At 46.3% G+C, this 25,097-nt stretch overlaps 1 protein-coding gene across 4 annotated transcripts in view; it reads left to right on the forward strand.

Annotated features, from left to right (window-relative positions):
• LOC149325065 (medium-chain acyl-CoA ligase ACSF2, mitochondrial-like) overlaps nucleotides 1-25,097 on the forward strand; it is a 187,124-nt gene that overhangs the window by 142,294 nt on the left and 19,733 nt on the right. For 3 of the 4 annotated variants that reach the window (XM_089562684.1, XM_089562686.1, XM_089562685.1), the window contains one exon: nucleotides 15,087-15,280. In XM_089562684.1, coding sequence (XP_089418810.1) covers nucleotides 15,087-15,280 — 194 coding nt within the window. Of the gene's footprint in view, nucleotides 1-4,383; nucleotides 4,972-15,086; nucleotides 15,281-25,097 lie in introns of all 4 variants that reach the window. The other variant, XM_089562687.1, reaches the window with a different exon arrangement.

Here is a 25,097-nt window from a genome sequence, read left to right on the forward strand (position 1 = left end):
GACTGCGCTTAAGCACTGGCGGGCCTGTGTTGACGTCGATCTAAAGCAACTGTCAGAAAGGATTCGCACAGTCGAAGTTGATATGGCGGAACGTAAGATTGAGCAGGTTTCGGCAGCGTCCCAGTCCGGACCGAATATGTCAGGTACTATTGGCGCACAGCTTCGAAAAATCGAATCGAGATGTGAAGACGCGGAAAACAGACTTAGGCGATCCAATCTGCTGTTTTTTTTTTTGGCATTCCGGACGAGATGTCTGAAACCTGGTCGACGGCAGAAAATAAAGTTATAAATCTCTGTTCCGAAAAACTAGGGGTTAATCTTCAATCTACACAAATTGAAAGATCGCATCGTCTAGGGCAGTTTCAGACTGAGAAATGCAGGCCACTCATAGTAAAACTTACATATTTTAAGGACAAACAACTTATTCTCGAAAACGGAAAGAAGTTTAAGGACACCGATTACGCAGTGCGTGAGGACTTTTCAGTACAAACGCGGCTCGCCAGGAAAAAGGTCTTGGAATTTTCCAACTCTAAAAAAACGGCCTACAAGCTCAGCTTAGACAAACTGTGCATGGGGGATTCAGTGTACAGGAGCGGACAAAAGTAAACGGAGCACGCAACTGTCTTCAAATATTTTTGACGCGTCACCTAATAGAAATCTCCAGCAGTGGTACACGCATGCTGGTAGAGGAGGTTGGTGGGCTTTTTTGTAGACAAACAACGCTTCTTCATTACCAATGAAGAAAGCGTGATTGCACTTCGAACGCAATAGCGTGCTCCGTTTACTTATGGCCGGGCCTGTACATGTACGACTCTGACACTGACAAAGTAATAGAAGTCTCACGATAGCTAAGATGCCGAAGCAATGCACGTGTTACCGAAAACCCGATCCAGTCGCCTACATATAGCATTCCAAGTCCAACTCTCCGTTTGACATTCACTAACATACGCAGCCTTCCTCCTAAACGCACCGAACTCTGCTCATATCTTGATACTAGCCACTGTAATATACTACTTTTAACAGAAACGTAGTTGCGTCCAGATATCGCTGACGAGGAACTTCTGCCTGATAGCAACGGATTTCAAATTTACCGGAAAGATAGAATAAGCAAAAGGGGCGGCGGAGTATTAAATGCAGTTAATAATAACATTTTGCCTTTCCTTGTGGATATCCCATGTGAACTAGAAATCATATGGGTAGTAATAATATCCCGTCTCGGTAACACTTTCTTAGGCATCTGCTACAGGCCCCCGGACTCCCCTGCCACGTTTGTCGCTGACCTACACGACAATATCACGGCTATTCGAACTAGATATCCTAAATCTGACATTTTCTTGTTCGGTGATTTTAATTACCCAGACATTGATTGGCGGAACTTATCTTCACATTCTTCTGCCTCCAATGAGTACATGCAGCTAACACACGACTTTTCTTTTGTTCAACTAGTCAACGCTCCAACACGCGATGCTAACATTTTAGACCTTATTCTATCATCTGCTCCAGAGAGGGTTAGCGATATAACTTATAATGGCGGGTTCAGTGATCATCAGCTCATTCAGTTATCGATTAATGCCCCTTATTACTCACGCCGCACCCAACCAAAGCAGATACTAAATTACAGGAAGGCTGATTTGACGCTATTAATCGTTGTCTCGAGTATTTCTGCGATTTTTTTGTTCGTGAATTTTTATCCCGATCTGTTAACGAAAACTGGACTTTGTACAAAGATAAAATAGCGAACCTGGTGCGCAAACACATTCTGAGAATAACATTACGGGTCAACATATCTAAACATTGGTATAACAAATCCTTAGGAGCATTGAAAAACAAGAAAAAACGGCTTTTCAGAGCCGCGAAACGATTGCGCACTGATTCTGCGCATGCTGAGCACAGACTTTGTGAAGTATCATACTGTCATGCCATCCGGAAGGCTAAACATAAATTCTTATCACAGGACCTTCAATCGCTCATAAAAAATAACCCGGGAAAATTTTGGAAAACAATTTCCCCGTCATGCACGTCGGACACAATTTCACTGATTGATGAAAACGAATGTCCAATACCTCAAGAGAACTGTCCAGCCACGTTTAATGACTACTTCACATCAGTATTCACTACCGAAGATTATTTCAATCTACCTCAACCACAAGAACTCAATTACCCATTCATGACTACCACAGATATAACAGCAGAAGGCGTAGCATCTCTAATTAAGTCTTAAGGTATCAACTTTCTCAGGGGTAGACGGAATAAATACAAAAATTCTCAAACACACCATACATCCCTCTAGTATCATTCTCTGTCCTATTTTCAAGCAATCTTTAGCAACTGGCGAAATGCCTTATGACTGGAAGATTGGCAAAATAATGCCGGTTTACAAATCTGGCGACAAAAACACGGTTAGTAACTACCGTCCCATATCACCAACGAGTACTCCATGTAAGTTACTTGAACACATAGTTGCATCTAACATCGCGAGCCATCTGGAGAACAACGATTTCTTTTTCCGACGCCAGCACGGTTTCAGAAATGGGTTTTCCTGTGATACACAACTAATTGAACTTACTAGTGATTTATTCAAGAACATGGATGAAAACTACCTGACTCATGGGTGAAAACTACCTGACTGACTGCATATTCATTGACTTTTCCAGAGCGTTTGACCGTGTTACCCATTGTCGCCTTATAGCTAAAATATCGTCGCTTAATTTAGACTCGCTAACCGTCTCCCGGATCCGGAACTTCATATCTTTTCGAAAGCAGTTCACGGTAACAAACCACTTTTCATCACCCCTTAGTGACGTCACTTCTGGCATCCCTCAGGGAAGTGTACTCGGTCCCTTATTATTTTCAATTTTCATAAATGACCTGCCATCGCATCTTACATCATCAGTGCGACTGTCCTCCAATGACTGCATAATTTATCGTCAAATCCGCTCAACCACTGACCATGCAATTCTTGAGCGACCATGCAATGCAGGACCTTGAATGCGTAACTAACTGGTGCACATCATGGCAAATGACACTTAATACTGACAAATGTAAAATCATGACAGTTAGCCGGAAGCATTCAAACTCGCTATTCACTTATTCCCTTAACAGTGTCACTCTATCCCGCACGTCTTCCTATAAATACCTTGGCGTTCATCTTACTTCTAATCTTTCTTGGGCGGAGCATATTCAATACATAACTGCCAAAGCATCGCGCACACTCGGCTACCTGAAGAGAAATCTTCATAGCGCACCTGTTTCTACCCGCAAGTTAGCATACTTAACATTTGTCCGTCCCCAACTAGAATATGCATCAGCTATCTGGTCACCACATCAGGCTTATTTAATTCATTCCCTCGAAGCAATTCAGAATCGTGCAGCGCGGTGTATTTCTCACGACTACAACCTTCATTCCAGCGTAACAAGCATCAAGTTTTCTTTATCGCTAACAAGTTTACAGACACACAGGGATATCGCACTTTGCTTACTACAGAAACTAATATACAGTCGTCACGCGTCCACACTGCCACTGACACGCCCAATGCGCACTTGACGTCGCCTACATAATAATCTTCGCTTCCAGCGTATATTCGGCCGAACACTCGCGTTTAATTCTTCTGCTTTGCCACGTGCTATCAAGTGTTGGAAGGGTCTTCCGGATTGCATTGCTACCATACGTGACCCATTAATGTTCAAAAACGAATTGAGCACCTTTATGCATCCATGATATAGTACATAAATTGTGTTCGTATGTGTAGTCAAATACATGCAGTGCCGCTATTCGTTTGCGGTCTTTTCTTCTGTGTCAATATAATACGGTTTTCTTCAAGTACGTTGTAATAATTGTTTGCAGTCCAATGTATTTAAAATTGTTTACTTTTGTTCTTTCCACTTTGTACCATCTTTTGTATGCTAAATATTGTAACCCCTTCCCTCACACAATGTTCCAAGTGTGGAACCTGTGAGGTATTTGTATAAATAAATAAATAAATCGGCCAAAAAGTAACGTCCACAAGAGGCACTGATGTTTTGCATAACGCAAAAGAGGCAGAACCCCTTAATCTGAGTTATCTTCAGGCGGACGTGAGGTGCCTTCAGGAGCGCACAAGGACCGAGGCGCAGGACGACCCTCTTCCTCACTGTGTCACTCCTCCGCACCCCTACACCGAACAACGAGCCCACTCCCCACGACACGGGGGCAGAGGCCCACCTCCTTCCATTTCCCGCAGGTTCATCCAGGATATCCAGGAGTGGACATTTTCCACACTGGAGTGGAAACAGACTTCTACATGGTGTAAACAACGTGACGTCAAAGCGGCATTCCCAATGAGCACGCCACCGGGGCACGCCACCGCCATGAATGTGGGCATGAAGTCACCCTTTCTACTGCAGGCTCTCCTACTGTGGTCCATCGGCCCTGTGCTTCTCGACTCCTGCTGCACTACTTCGTCCCTGGCTTTGGACTTCGACGAGCCGGGCTGCCGCCCTTCCGAGCCATTTACGATGAACAGCAATGAAACATCGTATCCGCCAATTTCTGCTTCGGAGCGCCTCTTCATCTGGCAACCACTCGGAACTATCAGCTCTGGGGATCCGCCCCGTCTTCAGATAGCACCATCGCTCACGAGCCAGTCGGGGCACGCCACCGCCATGAATGTGGGCATGAAGTCACCCTTTCTACTGCAGGCTCTCCTACTGTGGTCCATCGGCCCTGTGCTTCTCGACTCCTGCTGCACTACTTCGTCCCTGGCTTTGGACTTCGACGAGCCGGTCTGCCGCCCTTCCGAGCCATTTACGACGAACAGCAAGGAAACATCGTATCCGCCAATTTCTGCTTCGGAGCGCCTCTTCATCTGGCAACCACTCGGAACTATCAGCTCTGGGGATCCGCCCCGTCTTCATATAGCACCATCGCTCACGAGCCAGTCGGGGCACGCCACCGCCGTGAATGTGGGCATGAAGTCACCCTTTCTACTGCAGGTCAGTTACCTACCGCAACCTTGCATTCGCTCGAGTAACCCTTTCTTGTTTGCGGTGTTGTGCCCCCCTGATGCTCTGTATTCCTGTCGCCGATTGCTTTGTGAATCGCTTTGTTCATATTGCTTCAGCGCATATCTCACTTTTTTGCATCTAGCCTTGTCTGGTGACATTGAATTGAACCCCGGTCCCACCGGTGATCCCACCGCATCTCTTGAAACCATATCAGCAGCAATAGTACGTATAGAACTCAAGTAACCTCGAGTAACCCTTTCTTGTTTGCGGTGTTGTGCCCCCCTGATGCTCTGTATTCCTGTCGCCGATTGCTTTGTGAATCGCTTTGTTCATATTGCTTCAGCGCATATCTCACTTTTTTGCATCTAGCCTTGTCTGGTGACATTGAATTGAACCCCGGTCCCACCGGTGATCCCACCGCATCTCTTGAAACCATATCAGCAGCAATAGTACGTATAGAACTCACCCAAAATGCAATACTTGCCGAAGTTGCAACAATCCGATCTGCGCAAACCAAAATAGACAACCTGGTCAGTGGTCTTTCTGTCCGTGTTGACGCACTTGAAAAATTCGTAGAGGCCTACAAATCCCAGGAACACAAAACAAGTCCGGACACTAACCCTACTATTGGGAAGATATCGTCAGATATTAGGGCGCTCACGAAGAAATGCGACGACTCTGAAAATCGTCTCCGGCGCTCTAACTTGATCTGTTTTGGCATTCCCGACGTTAAGAGTGAAACTTGGGCAGAATCTGAGTCATCCATTATCATATTTGTTCTGAGCAGCTGGCCATAACTCTCGAAAGTGCTGAAATTGAACGCGCCCACAGAATGGGACAGTTCCATGAATCTAGAAGCCGCCCCATTATTGTAAAACTGGCCAACTTTAAAAAGATGTCCGAAATCCTCTCTGCTGGCCCTAAGCTGAAAGATTCGGAGTATAAAGTTCGTGAAGATTATTCTGCACGTGTTAGATTAGCTCGAGGGAAACTCTTCGCGTACGGCCAGCAGAGCAACTCAACCTTCAAGATGCTCTTCGACAAACTTATTATTGGCAGCAAACAGTACATTTACGATGATGAATCTGAAACGGTGCAAGAAGTCAAAGCATAGCAGTCATCGCGAACGTACCGGCGCCCGTTCTTGCCGCCATGGCAGCCACTTGTAACACCTGCGACAGTTTTTGAATGTCGAGCCATGCCTACCTTGCTTGCCAACGTACGTAGTTTCATGCCCAAGAAGGACTCTATATAAGCTATTCTAGACGATAACAGCACCGATATCGCGGTATTGACAGAGACTTGGTTGACTGCTGACATTCGGAACGACGAACTACTTGATAACATTACAGCATTCACCATTCACAGGCGCGATAGGCTCGGTCGAAGGGGTGGCGGCGTTCTCGTCTTCATTAAGTCCTGCACGCCTTCCTTCACTATTGATATTAGCTGCCGTCAAGAAATCCTGTGCGTTAACTTTTCATTTTCTAGAACCACATACATACTGATTGCTTGTTATCGCGCGCCTGATTGTGACATTTCCTTTACTAACGAATTGCATTTAATCCTGCTCGAATTGAATTGTCGCTTTCCCCGCGCTAATTGTATACTTTGCGCCGATTTCAATTTTCCCTATATTAACTGGGCCAACTTAACTGGATCCTCCCGTCTGTCTAAAGCGTTTCTTGATCTAATACTTTTTTTTAACTTTATTCAAACCGTCAGTACACCTACTCGTTATTTCAACACACTTGATCTAGTTTTTGTCACGGATGGAGAATTAATAGATTCTATGTCGTGTGTCGATGGTCTGAGTGATCATAAAATGCTGTTATTCAACCTATCCATTCAAGCACCTGTTCGTCAACCATCCATTAAACACATACGCGACTTTAACAGTGCTGATTTCACCCGCATCAACGAAGAGTTGGAACTGTTCTACCTTTCCTTTCGCGAATCTGCTAACAGTAGATCAGTAAACGAAAACTGGATGGCTTTCAAACACACACTTTTATCTCTAATTCATACCTATGTACCACTCGTTTCCATTCGTGGTGACGCAGGCAAACTTGGTTTTCCAATCCTTTGAAAAAACTACCGCAAAAGAAAAAACGCCTTTTCCGCGCTGCCAAAATATCAAATTCTGCTCTTAAATGGGAAAAATATTTTACTGCTCTGAGGGAATACAATAAGCTTTTAAAAAGTTCTAAGAAAAAGTTTTATCATCTAGACCTACTGAGCATCCTCCGTACCAACCCCCCAAAGTTTTGGAACGTTCTTACTCCTCCGCGTAGTAAAAACCATAACATTTCCTTGCTTAACGAAGACGGTTCTCTGGTACCGGTAGAGCAGCGCTCCAATGTAATGAATTCATACTTCTCATCCATTTTCACTCATGAACCTGCTCAAAGCATGCCGGTCTTACCTCGCTCACACCTCAACCAGATGCCGCCCATTCATATTTCTGCAGAAGGAATCGAGAAACTTATTGACAGCCTTAAGTTCTCTACCAGCCCCGGCCCTGACAACTTCCCCGCGAAGATTCTGAAGTCCACTAAAATAATTTCTAGCCTGATCTTGCAAATCATATTCACCCAGTCATTAACCGACAGCTCGCTTCCGGAAGACTGGAAACTAAGCAAGGTAGTGCCAGTATTCAAATCAGGAAACCGCTCAAATCCGTCCAACTATCGCCCAATTTCATTAACGTGCATTGCATGTAAGCTCATGGAACACATTATATACTCTCAAGTCGCCAGCCACCTTCACAATAAGCGGCGGCTAGAATTTCTTTGGAGGAGAAATTCTAGAGGCCCGTGTACTGTGCGATGTCAGTGCACGTTAAAGAACCCCAGGTGGTCGAAATTTCCGGAGCCCTCCACTACGGCGTCTCTCATAGCCTTAGTCGCTTTGGGACGTTAAGCCCCATAAACCATAAACCAACCTTCACAATAACTCATTTTTCTTTTCTAAGCAGCATGGCTTCCGCCCCGGTCTTTCATGCAAGACACAACTTTTTGAATTCACTACTGACCTTCATTTGCATTTGGAATCATTATTTCAAACCGATGTCATATTTTTAGACTTTTCAAAAGCATTCGATCGCGTCCCGCACCGACGTCTTATGTCAAAACTTTCTTGCCTCAATATTGATCCCCTCACACTATCATGGATTAACTGTTTCCTCACTAACCGGTTTCAATATACCGTCATCGGCGGTTATCATTCAGCAACTCATGAAGTGATTTCAGGCGTGCCGCAGGGTTCTGTGCTTGGGCCCCTGCTCTTTCTCATATTTATCAATGATCTCCCATCCGGCATATCTTCGCCCATTCGTCTTTTCGCTGACGACTGCGTGTTATATCGTCGCATTTCCTCTCACGACGACCAGGTTATCCTACAAAATGACCTACAAAAAATAGATAATTGGTGTTCCGAATGGTTGATGGAGCTGAACATCACTAAATGCAAATTTATGCAAATTTCACGCAAGCATTCCAATATTACGTATCCTTATTCTCTTCAATCAACTATCCTTTCGCTGGTTGAATCATATAAGTACTTAGGTGTCACAATCAGCAGCAAACTGACGTGGGAAAAACACATCACTCAACTCGTTGCTGATACATCAAAAACACTGGGTTTTTTTAGAAGGTCACTTTCACTGTCTCCGCAATCAATCCGTAAAGTAGCATACGAGACTTTCATTCGCACTAAACTTGAGTACGCATCAGCAATTTGGTCTCCTCACCAGGCTTACTTAATTAACACCATTGAATCCATTCAGAATCGTGCGGCACGCTTCATTACTTCAGATTACGATTTTCACCACAGCATTACCGCTATCAAGTCATCCATCGCTATCAGCCCACTAGCCCTTAGACGCAAAGTTTCTCGCTTATGTTTATTGCACAAATTATATCACAATTTTCCTAACCTACGCGAGTCCCTGCTAGTCCCTCCTGTGCGCACGTCATCCCGTTTATTCAACTCCATGAGCATCCAACGTTTACACGGATCAACTAATGCCTTTAACAAATCTTTTTTGCCAGCCGCTATTCAAGACTGGAATCGGCTTCCAGAATCGGTTGTCATTGAAAGCGATCCTGAAAGGTTTAAGGAACGTCTGATGTGTTATCTTGCTGTATAAATGGTTTCATTTCCCTTTCGTGACTTTATTTCTCTTTATGCTTTTGTTGTGTGTGTGTTTTCTTGTTTGTTCTTTTTTTTTTCTTTTTTTCCCCACCAATGTGAGTCATGATGAATGTACTACTCCCCCCCCTTATGTAATACCCCCTCCCAGGGGCCTTTAAGGGTCTAATAAATGATGATGATGATGATGAGAATCTTCCACTCTCTCTTCTGAATCGGCTTTTATTGGCACAAACGCTCCAGCGGCGCCTTTCTTCTGCCGATTAGATTTCATTTATTGGGGTTTAATAACATCCCAAAGCGGCTCAGGCTATGAGGGACGCCGTAGTGAAGGGCTCCGGAAGTTTCGACCAGCTGGGTGTTCTTTAACGTGCACCGACATCGGACAGCACACGGGCCTCTAGAATTTCGCCCTCCATCGAAATTCAGCCGCCGCGGCCGGGATCGACCCTGCGCCTTTTGAGCCAGCAGCGCGCGCCGTAACCACTGAGCAACCGCGGCGGGTTCTGCCGATTAGAGACTCCTCAGTACGCGTCGCTACCATTATTCTCCCGATTATAGCCCTGTGAACTAGAAACACGTGCTCTAATGGCGCAGGCCCTGTGGAGGTTTGTTGTAGGAGGTTTGCTGAAAGGCACTAATTTTCGACCTCTCCCTTTATTCCTGATCATGAGTCACTAACTTTCATCATGTACAAGGCCAAAGTATTGAGGTGCTAATAAAAGGCACACACGATGCACTTCAGTGTAGCTTTCATTACCCGTCTCCCGAGGCGCCCAGCAACAACAGTGTTTTGTTCCTCGGTGAACTCACATTCCGAAGACAGACGAGACGGGCAACTACAGGAAAACAATGAAAGCTCTGAAGACTTTGAGCGCAGCCCTCGGATTGCACACAAATCGTGGCGTTGTGAGTAGGCCGGAAGAGCTGCGTGGAAGAATCCCAAACGCGATTTCAAGACATCCCAAGCCCCTCCAAACAGTTCGAAATTTTCTGCGTACCCTTCGCTGTGGGAGTCGACGATGTTGAGTCCGAGTTGCAAATGGACCTCATTGAACTTCAAACAAGCACCACTTTATAGACAGAAGTTTTAAGACGTAGGAGTCCCAGAGTTTTACACGATTTTTAGATTAGACAATTTTTCCAGTTCTCCGGCTCCAAGCGACAAGGATTATTAGCATGATCGGGAGCACATACTTTAATCAAGTCTGCTCTATGTTCAAGGATGATCGACGGTCACCTAAGAGCCACAATGCGAATCGTCTCCGCGCAAGACCTAAGGCTGTATATAGCACCCTTGTCGCTGCTAAGTGTTGTCAGTGTTGTCATGGCATGCTTAGAATTGAGGGGTAATTCCTGCAATTAAAAATTACAACCTCTTCTTGACAAGGCTAATCAGGTTCCTGGTTTCTGAAATTAAACATGATGCAAGATTGACACCACTCCCCCACTCCTCCCCTTTTCTGGCTTCTGGCCCGAGGCAGACGAAATTTTCTCAATGCGGCCCGCATAGAAACACGAGATTGAGATCCCTGCGGTAGAATCATCACATCGGGATTGCGCTCTTCTCACTGCTGTTCGACCGGTATAGTATACATTTATTTGCATTCTTTCGTATATTTGTAATAATTTTGTTTCGTATATGCTGTGTGATCTTTCATATAACTGCATCATTTTTAATTTTTACAAGTGTTTATATTATAGTTTGAATATTGTCTCATTATTATTGCTGCCTGGAAACAAATGCATTTTCGTATTGTTCATCCTCATCAGCCTGATAACTCCCACTGCAAGGCAAAGGCCTCTTCCATGCCTCTCCAATTAACCCTCTCCTGCGCCAGCTACGGGCACCGTATCCCCGCAAACTTCCTAATCTTATCCGCCTACCAAACTTTCTGTCGCGTCCTGCTACGCTTGCCTTCTCTTCGAATCTAGTACATTACCATTAACGACCAGTGGTTATCTTGCCTTCGCATTACATGTCAGGCAAAAGCCCATTTCTTCCTCTTGATTTCGACAAGGATGTCATTAACCCGCGTTTGTTCCCTCACCCACTACGCCCTCATCTTGACTAAAGTTACACCTATCATTTTCCTCTCCAAAGCTCGCTGCGTTGCTTTTAACTTAGGCTGAACCCTTTCCGTTATCCTGCATGTTTCTGCCCCATAGGTGAGTACCGGTAAGATACAGCTGTTGTATACTTTTCTCTTCAGGGATATTGGTAAGCTACCATTCCTGATCTGAGAGAACCTGCCATATGCACTCCATCCCATTCTTAATTCTTCTAGTTATTTCAATGTTGTGATCCGGATAAGCGGTCACTAACTGCCCTGAGTATAGACGTATTCGCTTACCACTTGCTGTTGTAAGAGAATATTAATTTAGCAATTGCAAACTGGTGCTTTCTTCCGGCGCTGTTGAACATTAATTTGGTTTTGTGCACCTTAATTTTTATACCCACAGTTGTGCTCTGCCTGTTTAAATAATTTATCTCGCTTTTCATTTCATATCCTCAGCGAAAACAGCGCGAAAGACGGGACCGTGAGCAGTAGACAGGCACACACACAGCGCTAACAAATGTACATGGTTTCAACGAAAACAGCGAGCTGACTGACAACCGCTTTTTTTGTTGTTATTCATCGCGCTCTTTTCGTTGAACTCATGCCACAACTGGCTGACTCGGCAACGTTCCGTAATGCAGTTCACCTCCGGAGGGAGCCCCCCCCCCCCCTCTCCCCGCCCCCCCCCCCCCCCCCCCCCCTCCGCCAACGAGCGTTGCATTAACATCAGACAACAGGAGCACAACGTTGGAGTAGGCTCATTGGTTAAGGGAGGGCAACTGGCCGACCATATTCTGCTTGGGCCTGTTGCAGCACTGTAACGCACTACAGCGGAACATAACCTCCGTTATTTTATCGCAGAACTGTTTTCACTTCTCAACTGTGAACATGCATGTCGTTTTGCAGCGCTCAAAGTGCTCAACATCTTCTTTTATCCCAGAGCCGCACGCTGAGCAACTATGACACCTAGATCACGTCCATTTGGGCTACATTTTGATTAGTCTGGGTCTTTTTAACATCCTGCAGTACGCGTACACATCTGTATTTGCACATCACAGCCATGATATGCAGTCGGGAATCAAATTTGCACCTTGCGCCGGGCACCTGCTGGCAGAATATCAGAAATGTTTTGGTGAAACAGTCGGAGCAGGGATAGAGTAGACAAACGTTTCTTTCAGTTCACAGCCTGTTCCCCCGAAGCAAGGGCAAAAAATCATTCACCTCGCCATGTTTTCGGTGGACCCTACATGTATATTGCATGCCAGTGACCAGCACAAATGCCACCAGAAACGCCCTGAACGCCACCTTTATTCTTTTAGCGATACGCATGCATGCAGCATTGCTACAATGGCTACAAATCAGATGCGGGGTCCCTAGCTGTTTGTGAACAAAAGGTCGTCGAGCGCTCTCTCAAAAAGCATAAAGAATATGTATATGAGAAGCAAAATGAGAACGAAAAAAATTGGCGGTCGGACTAGATCTGTCCAACGATCTAGTCCGATCTAGTCCGATCGGACTAGATCGGACAGATCTAGTTCGATTTCTGCTTTGCGATGAAACCATTCTTCAAATGTACACCCGAGCGCAAAAGTGGAGAGACCACGCGAACTGACAGAACTGCGCGCCAGCGCATTCTCACGGCGCAGCGCCTGCTTTCGAGATATGCATAGGATGCCGGGCCAAATAAGTTAACCCGTATTTCTACCCATTTCTTCCAGACACGCCTTTACACCCAGACAAATCGCAACCACCGCCATTCCCGTGGTCTCTGCACTTTTGCGCACGACTTACACAGCGCTCACGCCTCAGCGCAAAGGAAATGGCTCTGAAAATTGGAAAGTGGCATCTTTATGTCACCTATTACGCTCCTAGGGAGACGTGAGAACGCACACGCAGAGGGGGTGGAGTAATTAGGGCTCGTCAAGAGAAATATGCCCCAATCGACGTCCGCTTTTGGCGAAGCAGCAGAGGCTACAGCGCAAAGAAAACTGGAGTGAAAATTCGGAAGTGGTTCGCACTTTCTTCCGCTACATTAGTGTACTAAATGGGCTAGGCTAAGAGTAAAAGCGCGATATAAGTTTCAAATAAAACAGTAAGCGACTGCTAAGCATAAAATTAATTTATTTTAGATAATTGAAAGGCTGACGACAATACGTATTCACGCCCGTCTGGTTGCCTAAAATAAGTACAAAAGTGTCTTTTATGTGCTGGTGCAACAGTTCGTTTGCAAAAGCAGAAAATCCTGAAAGACAGATGAGTACGGTGCTTGCTCTTCGTGGGCACGCTGTGCGCGTAATGAAGCCTCCCTGGGTCACAAGTTAACGTAGCAGCGGACTGACCTGTTTCGAATTTTCAGAGCCGTATTCTTGCGTCTCGGCATCTACCGTAGCCAGTTAGGTGGCTTCACCGCAGTGCAGCAGTATCGTGTGGAAGAGGCAGTTTATTCGTTGTACCGAAGCAAGAAAAGCTAAAGGGAGTGAGCTGAGAGGACTTCCTGAGGTGCAAGCAAATGCATTCTTATACCGCAGGCTTGCTACAAGACAAACCCGTCGCCGACAGCAGCCTGAGGCTCTGCACAAGTGGCGTGGCAGAGTTGTTTAAGGAAGGTGTCAAAAAACACCGGCGTTACGAATGTACTGAGCATGTGGAATGGAACAAACTGCAGAGAGATCTATTACTGGCCAAGCTTGGGCACAGTAAAAAATGCGACAGCGAGCATGAAACTCATAAGAATGGAAGGACACACCACGATAGGCTGTGCGAACGCGGCGATCTTGAAGCTGTCACATTAAGACGAGTATAGAACACTGAAGCACTCAGAAGCAAGCCCCGTGTCGTTTTTCCTGTCGTTTTCATGTTTATTCATCATCATCATCATTTATTAGCCTTTAAAAGTCCTCTTAGGGTCATTACATAAGGGGGGGGGGGGGGGGGGGTACAGAGGTGTTCAGCAGTCATACATGAATATAAATATAGAAGGAATATAGAAATACAGAAAAATATAGGAAATATAAAATATAGAATAGAAAAAAATAGGACAAGGCGAAAAAAGACAACAGTAACAAATTCAAATAATCAAGTCATGGTAGAGTGTGGCAGAAATATAAACAAAAACAGATTACAACTTTGGAAGTGGAACAGGCTGGTCGGTTTGCAGGGCTTGGAAGCTGCAGGAAAATTATTTTTCGTTGAGAACGTCCATTAGGAGCTGTCTGAATCTGGAAGGATTAGCCTCAATGACGATGTGTTCGGGGAGGTTATACCAGCTTTCTATCGCACTTGGAATGAAGGATTTATTGAAAGAATTCGTGGAGCCGTGGAAACGCTGTATGCTTAAAGAGTTAAATAAATGACGAGATGATCGTGCCGGAGCTCGTAGAAGGTTTTCTCGAAGTGCTGGAAAGTTAAAGTACAGTTTGTGAGAAAGACATAGAATTGAAATTTTTCTACGAAAGACTAATGATTTGATTCCGAGAGATGATTTCAACGCTGTGATTTCTGAGCTGAGATTTATACTGCGAGGTGATGAAGCGTGCTGCCCGATTCTGGATGGCTTCGAGTGAATCAGTCAAGTAGGTCTGGTGAGGATTCCATATTGTTGAGGCGTATTCTAGTTTAGTCCGAATGTACGCTTCGTATGCTAGTTGTCTGGTGGCTGCGGTGGATGTGGAAAGTGATCTCCTGATGAATCCGAGTGATTTGGAAGCACTAGCACATAGTTTCGTGATGTGATCAGCCCAGGTTAGGTTGGTTGTTATCTCGATGCCGAGGTACTTTATGTGCACTTGATTTCGTTTATTTCTTACTAGCTGCCGCACTGTTTGCTATTAAACACCCACTCGCACAAGTTGGACACCGCTGGCGAATGTGAACTGACGAGCGGTGGCGCAGGCGGCGTACGGCCTGACGGAGACTGCGGGTCCCGTGGCGTTCGGCCTGCACCACGAGTCCGGCTACCGGCCGATGCCGCACACCGAGCTGCGCGTCCGGGACCAGGAGGTGCAGGTTCGGGGCCCCACCGTCTTCGCCGGCTACTGGGACCACGACGACTCGGGACTGCTGCCGGAAGGATGGCTGCCCTCGGGGTAGGCTGTACACACGGACCATGAGCGCTGAGGCTGCCTCGCTTTTTCCTATCGGCACGCTTTATAGGGAAAATCTTTGCGAAAACCATCCGTAATCTTCTACAGAGAAGGTATGTGAGAGGAAGCTTGGGCCGGAAGTGGACCAATCACAGGTGCACAAATGCTCTCAATTCTTTTCGCCGGATGTCTGCGAACAGAGCCGGTGGCGCTGAGTTAGGTTAGTAAATTAACTCAGGGCTGACGACTGCGAGAGCGACCTTACTGCGTCAAATAGAAGAGTTCTTTCCTCTAATATTTTTAACGTAAGGTGCATTTATATTTAGGTTAAATTATCGTGAAGTGCAGGCTAAGTTGCAATAATTTAACTCAGTGACCTAAGGGCCGGGTCTTTTCTGGCCGGTGGCTGTAGATTTTGCGAGTTAACTATTTCAGAAAGGTAATAATTTATTTTTCACGTGATCTACATTTGTCATAGGCAGAATTTTATTTGAGCAAGCGTTTTTTTTGAGCCTGTAAATATTCTATCAATTAGTGGTAGAAAAAATCTAGTGCTCTAAGATGGTCAAGGAACTGAAGGTCAAATGCAAGAAGTGTGCGGCGTACGGGAATTTGAAGAAAACGCGATTCAAATCGCTGGACGAGGCTGACGACACAGATTTTATGTGCAAATGTTTTGCATTAAGTGCACGCCTGGGCAGGTCTGACCAAGCGAACACCATACTAGTGTTACGATGCTCTAGAAAGAGAGCTACAGGCAGAGAAGCACAAACTTCAAGAACAGCTTTGTCAACTGGAAGCAAAAATGGGTGACACCGCCATCGGAAGCCACAATGGCGGACATTCCGGCGCCAGCCACGTGGATAGTGCTTGCACTGGCATAGACAGCGATAAGAAAGTAAGTCAGACAGGAACAGCTACGCACAGGTGGCAGCTAGGAAGTCTAGAGGCGATACAGAGAAGGGGCGCGAGCTAATCCCAGGAAATGAGGTCACAGTCGCTGATAAGAGGCAGCAAGATCCGGAAGTTAGGAGGGAGGGGCAGAGTACGCTAGTGCTTATCGCTGGTGACTCAAACATGAGGCGCTGCAAAAGAGCTATACTGGACCGTGTAAGGGGTGATAGGCGGGTAGCAGTCGGGGTATTCCCAGGAAGGACAATTGACGATGTTCTGAGAGAGAGAAAAAGAGAACGTTACGAGAATACTGCACGGCGTAACTTGGTAGTGGCAGCGGCGGGCCTAAATGATGTCCTGAATGGTGACGCCGCACAAGTAGTGAAAAGATTAGCTGAGGGAGTTACGGTACAAGGGCGATAGCACAGCAAGCGCGGATCGTGGTGTGCACAGTACTGGAGGTGCAAGGACGGAACAGAAAGGTTGTCAAGGACGTGGTGACTCTTAATCGAGAGATAAGGAAGTCTATTTTGGAGAAAGTCTTTGAAGTGGCAGACATAAACAGGGAAGTGCACAGAGGAGGCTTGGGCAAATGCTTTCACGAGATGGCACCTATTTGAGTGGAAGGGTAGGAGCAGAGATCGGCTGGCGCCTGGCAGGCCGAGCGGTTGCTTTTTTAGGGGGTCCATTGCGACTCAGGGCGTAGGGTTAGGTAGAAGCGAAGTAGAAAGTGTATCAACGGCGGCTGAGCCCCAAAAAAGTGGCTACTAGGAGTCCCAGAAAGAAAACTACAAAAACATTAACACTAGCAACAGTTACATAAACATGCAAGGGGTAGAAAGAGAGCGAAATGGCTAGAAATGTAACACCAGTCGACGGCTATGTCTGGGAAGAGAGCAACAGGACAATAATAGGGAAGAAGGGAGGAGGAGTAGGTGTGCTGATACATCAAAGAACAAATTGACAAAGAATAAAATCAACTTTTAAAGAACATGTCTGGGTGTCAGGTACAATTGCTGGCAAAAGGACATGGCTAGGGTAGTTTATTTAGGGACAGGGGACAAATGCAAGAAAAAAGGGATCTAGTTAAATGTCTCAATGACAATATAAAGCAGTTTGTAGGCGGGGCCAATATTATTCTGCTTGGAGACATGAATGGCCTCATCGAGGATCTGGACAACTACACAGATTCTAACGGGAAGCTAATGCTAGACTTCTGTGAGCGGCGCACTCCAGCTATAGTCAATAGAGAAGCTAAATGTAAAGAACAAATCACGTGGGAATTACGTAACAGGCAGATGACTATTGACTAATGGTCTAAGGCCTAATATCGCAGGGAATCTATAGCAAACTCGCAATAATGGAAATAGATGAAGAGAGGAAGTACAGACTGGCAAGTGATATGGGAGCCCTGATCAAAAGAGAAATGCAGAGAAGTCAAAAAGAGAACGCAAGAATAAACGACGAAGAAATAGCGCTAACAAGAGCCGACATATAAGGAAGCAATAGAGAAACGTCCCATGGTAAAGTGAGATAATAGTTAGTCAGGAGTCACGACCGATCATTAATTTAACTGCCCCCTGCCTACAATTGGCTACAGCTCGCGCGACGCTCCTTCGAACTTACCCGAGCTTCCTCCCAGTGGCTACAGCTCGCGCGACGACTTGACTGCAACCTAATAGATCTTTCCTGTATTATTCATTCCTAAAAAAAGGAAATGTCGTGTCATTATCAATGCATTCCACACTTCCGAAGGGATTGCGGCAAGTTTAGGTTTTGTAGCGTGAGCTACATTCGCCATAGTCGCGATGTTTCGCGTGCTCCCTCCGTCGACCATACTGCGCATGCGCGAGTGACGTCACTACGCACAGCTGGCGCGCCTCGCCGCTGCCTCTCCTGCCGCCGGCGCAGAGACACGTGACTTCACTGCGCACAGCTGACGCGCCTCGCCGCGCGCGCTCGCCGCTGCGTGTATCCTGGCATAGCAGAGCTAAGCCAACTCTTTTTACGACAACTGTTAAGGAAGGGTGTATGCGACCCGAGGATATGACACCACAGTCACTTTATAACTAAGATGCTTTTCATATAAAGTTCACAGTTCTCTGTCTTCTTTAATTGGATTTTTGTGTCATAATTCATTCAGGTGGCGAACTATGACTGCATGAATTCTTAGGTTGGTTTCCATGCGTTTGTTTTTATTCCGTTCCTGCGGCACTTTCTCATCACCCACTCTTTTAGTAGCCTTGATCAGGTCTGACAGTGTGAATAGTAAACATGTTTAAGTCTATTTACGTGGGGTCAACTATAAAAATGCGCTCAAAATTTGGTGGTGGTGATGGCTATCAACAGCAGAGGTAATCTATTAGGCAGAAGATCGACGGCTTGGGACAGTCGCACAGCACACAAGCGCGCACCTCAGCGTCGTCTTCGTTTCCAAAAACACTTCGTCGACCTCCCAGCGTCCGTAGCAATATTACTGCCACCTCGTGCGGGGAATTACTATTCAAACAAATCTTCAAAAGCTGCACGTCTGCAAAAGAAAGCCATCAGAATAATTTATAATCTTCCTTGGGACCGTTCCACCTCTGACCTCTTTAATCTTACTAACGCGCCGAAGGTGTGCGATCTGTACAACTTGGGTTGAACACTTCGTTACACGCATAAATTAAGAAATAATTTTCTCCACCATGACTGGACTTGCTAGTTATGGAAGTAAATACTCGTTACGCGGCCCAACACATTTTTCCGTCATTACGCCTCGAAATGGCTATGGTTTGCGATGCTGAAGCATTGTCTTGCCTCCCTTCTCAATTATATCAGAGATGCTTGTCTGAGCATTTCCTCTTTTAGCCAATCTAGTTTGCTTCATTTTGTTCCCAAGTGTGTGGTCACCTGTTTGTGCGATAAATTCAATGTGTAGAACTCGTTTATTTTTGTTATTCGTATTAAACTTACATTTTTGCCTTTTAAAGTATGTAGTATCTTGTCATATTCGCATTCGTGTATTTATTTTCACATTCTGATTTGTCATAAATTGTTAAGCAGCTGTGTTCCTTAAGCCATCATTTAGCTTTTCTGTCCAGTTTTGGTAGGAAACCTTCTATTCTCGTATTTCATGTACCGCTATGTCCTTTCAGCTGTGCATTTGATGATTTGTTTATGTGCATATATGCTCGTAGTGCTGCCGTCCTTTTTAGGGCTCGATTGCCTGCCAAACTCCCGGGAGCTTTTTCCTCTCGATGTCCTCACTCGCTGAAGAGTAAATACAATTCAACCTCAACCACACGAATGCCGCCACACGGAAGTCGTCCATAGGCGAGTACATATAGACGAACGACATGCATAGAATTATCTGAAGTGGCGATGCTCGGCTTGCTGTGTGCATCATACGGCCACTTGATGACGTCACGCTATATTTCTTTGTATCGCTGGGATTTTCGGTACCATTTTTCTCGTAATGATGCTAGCAATTCTTTCGCATTAAAAGACAAGTTTTGGTCGAATCTCAACGACCTTGCACTCAGCAGTCGAAGGCCAAAGCCTCTCGAGCACTTGTCGCTGTCTCTATCCTTCCATCTGTGTGTGGTCGGTTAGTTGTAGCCGCATTTTCAATTGGTGAATTCAATCGTGGTGCCCGTCTATTGTGGTCCCATCCTTCGCATTGTTGCAGGCGTGACCGTATGCCAACAAGCCTATCTTACTATAGTGGGGAATATTTGGTCACGCTGAGGTTTTGGAAAATAAATTCGTCGATGACTTTGCCTTCTGACGAATTGTTGGCAAAAAAAAAATGAATAGCTGGTAAATTTGTGAGCATGTTAAACTGTTTCGTATCTCCGCGTTCCACATCAGCTCGCCTCTCCAACGCTGTGTTTCGCTGGGCAAGTTGGGTAAGAAGCATTTTGAGAAACATGGCGCTTCTTCTCGTCCGTTGTCTGCCAGCGCTGTGTTTGCCAGGAAGTCTCCGAAGCAATACCTCCAGGCTGCACGTTCAAAAGAGTTGGAAAATTTGTAGGCAATCCTTAAGTGTCTGACTGCAGATTTTCCAAACTTTTTGAGCGTGCGAAATTATTCGCACCTAAATTTGACTGGCGTGATCAGCAGGCACACTTTGTTCTGCAACGTATATGGTGGCGCAACGCGAGAGTGGCACCCGCCGATGTGACTCTGGAACCGAGATCCTGGTCAGGTTGCCAGAGGCGCCTCGCTGGCCCCCTGGTCTCCACAGGCTGTGCTGGAGGCACTCCCAACAGCTAAACCAGGTCGACAGCTTGGGCTTTGCAGCTGGAGATAAACAGAGCGTTCGTTGTGGTTGTTTCAATAAGTGTTTTAGCACGAAACGCACGCAATAGCACTATGGAATTCCCTGCCAAACACCATTGTATCATGCACTAATTGCAAATCATTCCAAGAAATACTAAAGGACCATTTTTCGTGAGAGCAATCTTTTCACTTATATGTTGTGCTTGATACAGACAAGTGTCCTTGCCTTCTTTCATTCCTTAGCCTTTGTTTACTCATGTGTTCAATTTTCTTTTTTTACTTGTTACATATTGTTACGAAGAAGACGCTCGCAGTGGCGCGGGACGGAGCGCTCGCGCTAGGCCAGCGGCCATTAAATCATCTCTTAGAGAGAGAGAGACTTTAATGAAGAGCAGAGAATTTAGCCGGCGTTTTAAAAATCGCTGGCATGCTACTCTGCGTAGGGAGGGGAATTTGGGAGATAAAGACAGAAGGAGAGCAGAGTGGAAGAGGTAAAAAAAACGAAGATAAAATGCGGCCATGAAATGGGTACTAAGGATGCAATGGCGAGTATTGATGTAACCTATGGAGTGATGGAGTGCATAGTCCGTCAAATGGGCTGACGAAGTTCACTGCATGAAGAATGCATGAAGGTGACGTGCAAGTGAATTTAAAGCTTATCGAGATGTTTAATGTCTTTTAAATATGTGAATAGAAAAGTCATTGCAAGTCTCTGTTGCCTAAGGCAGGCTAAGGGACCTAAAACTTTGTCCATTGTAAGGGGCACTGAGCAGAGCTTCTGCATTCAATGTTCATAGTACGCACGCTCGTTAGCATATGCAGGGCACTCAAGCAAGATATGCTCCACAGTTTCTATCGCGGCACAGTTGTCACAGTGCGGACTGTCCATTTGTCTAAAACGGTATCGTAAGCCGTTTGTATATGCAGCATTCAGACGAAGTGTTTCCAGATGTCGAGGAATTCTGGGTGAGAGTCTTGATCTAAGATGTGGGTCGATTGAGTGAAGAAATTGGTACTGATATGTCGGCAAACTCCAAAGCCGATACATTTCTTCGGAAGCAAAACTTTTGGCCACCTGGGACGCATCAGATTTCGTAAAAAAAGTTCTAATGTATCTCCGATGTTGATGGCCCTTACGGGCCGCTTCATCTGCTTTTTCATTAGCCTGAATGCCACAGTGAGCAGGTACCCACTGAAATGTTGTGCAGTGGCCTGCGGCAATAGCTAAATGATGTAGATATCCGATGTCCAGGGAAACTGGCTGGTGATTCGTTTTCTTCAGCAGGTTGGCCAGGATCTGGAGAGATGCTTTCGAATCGGTGAAGATAACCCAACGGTCGGCGGTTCGGCGCAGGATGTAAGAAACAGCTTCCTTAATGCCGTGAAGCTCAGCTGTCGTAGAGGGTGTCCTCCACTGCAGCCGGTAAGAAAGGGCATGGCCTGTTGAGGGCACATAAAGGCCACATGAAGAGGTTTCTTTAGTAGTTGAACCATCGGTGAAGATATGGGTGTGCTGCCTATATTCCTCCGTTAAGTAGGCGAGAGTAGTTTGCAGAAGCGCTGCCTGTGGCATGCGGCTTTTTGCATTCACACCTGGAACAAACTTCTTCACCTTTAGAGGAGAGAGTGTCCATGGAGGAAAGGCCAGAGGTAGTAGTTTCTGTGGCTGATTAATAGTAGGGATGGGCAGGAGCTGCACTGCCTGGCCAAAGCTAGAGTTGCTGTGAGTTAGGTGGGCACGGTGCAGGAAGTGCTTCTTCCCTTGAAGAACATGGCGGAGATGGGTACGCATAGTTTCCTGGGCGGCAATCACCTCTAGTGGGAGACATCCTGCCTCCGCTACTGTTCCTGATGCAGAGGAACCCTTTGGGAGGCCAAGGCATATTCGCAGGCAGTTGTTCCGTGCGGCAACGAGAGACTTATTGCTTGATGTAGATAATCTTTGAAACACTGGTAGACAGTAGCGCAAGGTTCCTTCAACGTAGGCTTTTTCAAGCAGAAGCATTGATCGGCAGTTGCTACCCCACCTTGTTCCCGCCATGAACCTAAACACTTGCGATGCTGCAGTGATCCTCTCGCGGAGTTTTTTATCTGAGGTGTCCATGACAGATTATAGTCGATTACAACACCCAGGAATCGCTGAGATCGTACATATGGTAGCTATCGTCCGCCTAGGAGCAGCGGATATCGGGTCATCGTTTTTCTTGTAAACGCCATTGCAACACTCTTTTCTGGCGAGAGACGAAGACCTCTGGAAGCCAGGTACATCGAAATGTGCAATAGCGCTCTCTGTAGACGTTGCTGGGTGATATAGCGCGAGCGTGATGCGGTCCAGATGCAGATATCATCAGCATAAATTGTTATACGGACCCCTCGCGGAAGGTTTCTTCTTATGTGTATAAGGGCAATATTGAACAGGAGAGGGCTGAGCACCGCTCCCTGTGGTACGCCCCTCTCTACTGCGTGAAAGCGTGTTGGACCGTTTGGAGTGGTCATAAAAATTTGCCGTTCTTTCAAATAATGCCCAATCCATTTGTATAGCTTTCCTCCAAGGCCAAGACTGGCAAAGGCGGCGAGTATTGCATGGTGAAAGACAGAGTCAAAGGCGGCCTTGATGTCTAGGAAAACGGCTGTCGGGATGTACCCAGCATGAAGGTACTCCTCAATTGATGAGACGAGGGAGATGATATTGTCAGTCGCAGACCTGTTTTGACGGAACCCGTTCATTTCTTGGGGGAACTCATTTCGGCTTTCTAGGAACCAAGTTATGCGTTTGCAGATCACGCGCTCCATGAGCTTACCTACGCAGCTCAGTAGGGCAATGGGCCGGAATGATGCGTAGCTTGTTGGCTGCTTACAGGGTTTCAAAACAGGCACAATTTTCGCCAGCTTCCATTCCGTGGGGACCTCACCAGTCATCCAGGAAGAATTGTAATACTCCAGGAGTCGAAGACGGGAGGTGTGGGGTAGCTTTGCAATGGCTTCATAGGTCACCTCATCATGACCCGGAGACGTGTGTCTATTTGTCTCCGCGATAGCTGTGGATAGTTCTTCCATTGTGAAAGGCAGGTCTAACGCTGACACTGCCGCCTTTGGGATGCCTGATTGACCATTTGCGGAGAGTGTCGAATGCCCTGACCCTGCCGACAGTAGCCTGCAGTATTCTTCTGAGACTTCTTTTATAGATTTTTGTTCGTGAAGGGAGAGTGCAGCGAAGGGGTGGAGTTGTTGAGGCGGCGTGCGCATACCTCTAACTATCCGCCAAATATTGGTTACTGGTTGGCGCACATCCAGCGTAGAACAAAAGTCACGTCACTTTTGCCGACTGAGTTTATCCATATAGCGTCGAATGTGACGTTGTGCCCGTCGGCATGCACGTAGGTCATCGAGGCTTTTTGTGCGCAGAGCTTTCCTTTCAGCTCGCCTGCGTATAGCGCAGAGCCTTTGAAATGTGTCATCATTTCAAGGTAGGCTATCATTTTTAGTTGTAATTTGTGTACTCGCTCTCAGGCAATACGCCATTGTTGATGCTAATTCCTCATTGCGAGTTGCCGCAGTAATTCCTCTGCTTACAGCGCCCTTGTATGCGTCCCAGTCTGTAGATTTTGTAAGGAATTTCTTTGGGCTCCTCTGCGCATGGAAAGCCGATATGAGGATTGGGTAATGGTCGCTTCCGCGTGTCTCCAAATCAGTGCACCAGCCAAAGTTGTGGGCGAATGAACTTGTGACAAATGTCACGTCAATGCTGCTGGTAGTCGTCGGGCCTCGGAGTAGTGATGCTGCCATCATTCAATGGCTGAACTGAATGCTTGGAGAGAAGTTTTGCAAGCTTGGCACCTCGGGCACATGTATGTGAGCTGCCCCAAATTTCATTATGAGCATTGAAGTCTCCGCAAATAATATGCGGCGAGGGCGTCCTTGCTATCAAGTTATCAAGTCTCATAGCATCAAATGGCGTGCCTGGCTCAAGATATACTCCAATCAGAGTGTACTGTTGTCCGGCAATAACTGTGACAGCGCACACGTATTCATTGTCGCTGTGAGGCGGGACATCAACCGATGAGGCCGGGATATCCTTGCGAAAGCCTATCAGCAATCTGCTGACGTTATCTGGTCGTTGTGAATGATGGAAATAGTATCCGTGGAGTCGGAAAGTTTCCTCGACGCGTGATTCACAGATGACTATGAAGGGGAAGCGGTACGCTCGCACGAGCTGTCGGAAATCTGAGAGTTTAAAACGTAGCCCGCGAGCGTTCCACTGGAAAATGGTCCATGTACGAAAGATGTTGTGGATTGTCAGCTGGGGCGAAGTTCTCGCTGTTGAAGCCATGATTACTGAAGTGTGGTATTACGCCCCTGCGGAGCGTAGGAGACCGACACCAACGGCTCCATTGCAAGGACAGCTTCTACTTCTGGGAGTCCTCCTGACGAGGGGTTTGCACGGATAAGAGCCTTGATGGCTGCAAACAGCATCGGAATGAGTAGGTTTGTGATATCTTGTTCAGAGTTTCCGGTTTGCTTGTCGCTGATCTTCCTGTCATGTTGTGGCGCCTTAGGCTCAGAGCGAGCGACGCTGTTTGTCGGGTCTTGTGCAGTGCGCTGCAGCAGCTTTGATGAAGGAGAAGAACCAACGGACTTCCCACGCTTCTTTTTTACTGCATCT

This window comes from Amblyomma mixtum, chromosome 10, assembly GCF_055824585.1.
Source record: "Amblyomma mixtum isolate Tamu chromosome 10, ASM5582458v1, whole genome shotgun sequence".
In the NCBI taxonomy this organism is placed as follows: Eukaryota; Metazoa; Arthropoda; class Arachnida; order Ixodida; family Ixodidae; genus Amblyomma; species Amblyomma mixtum.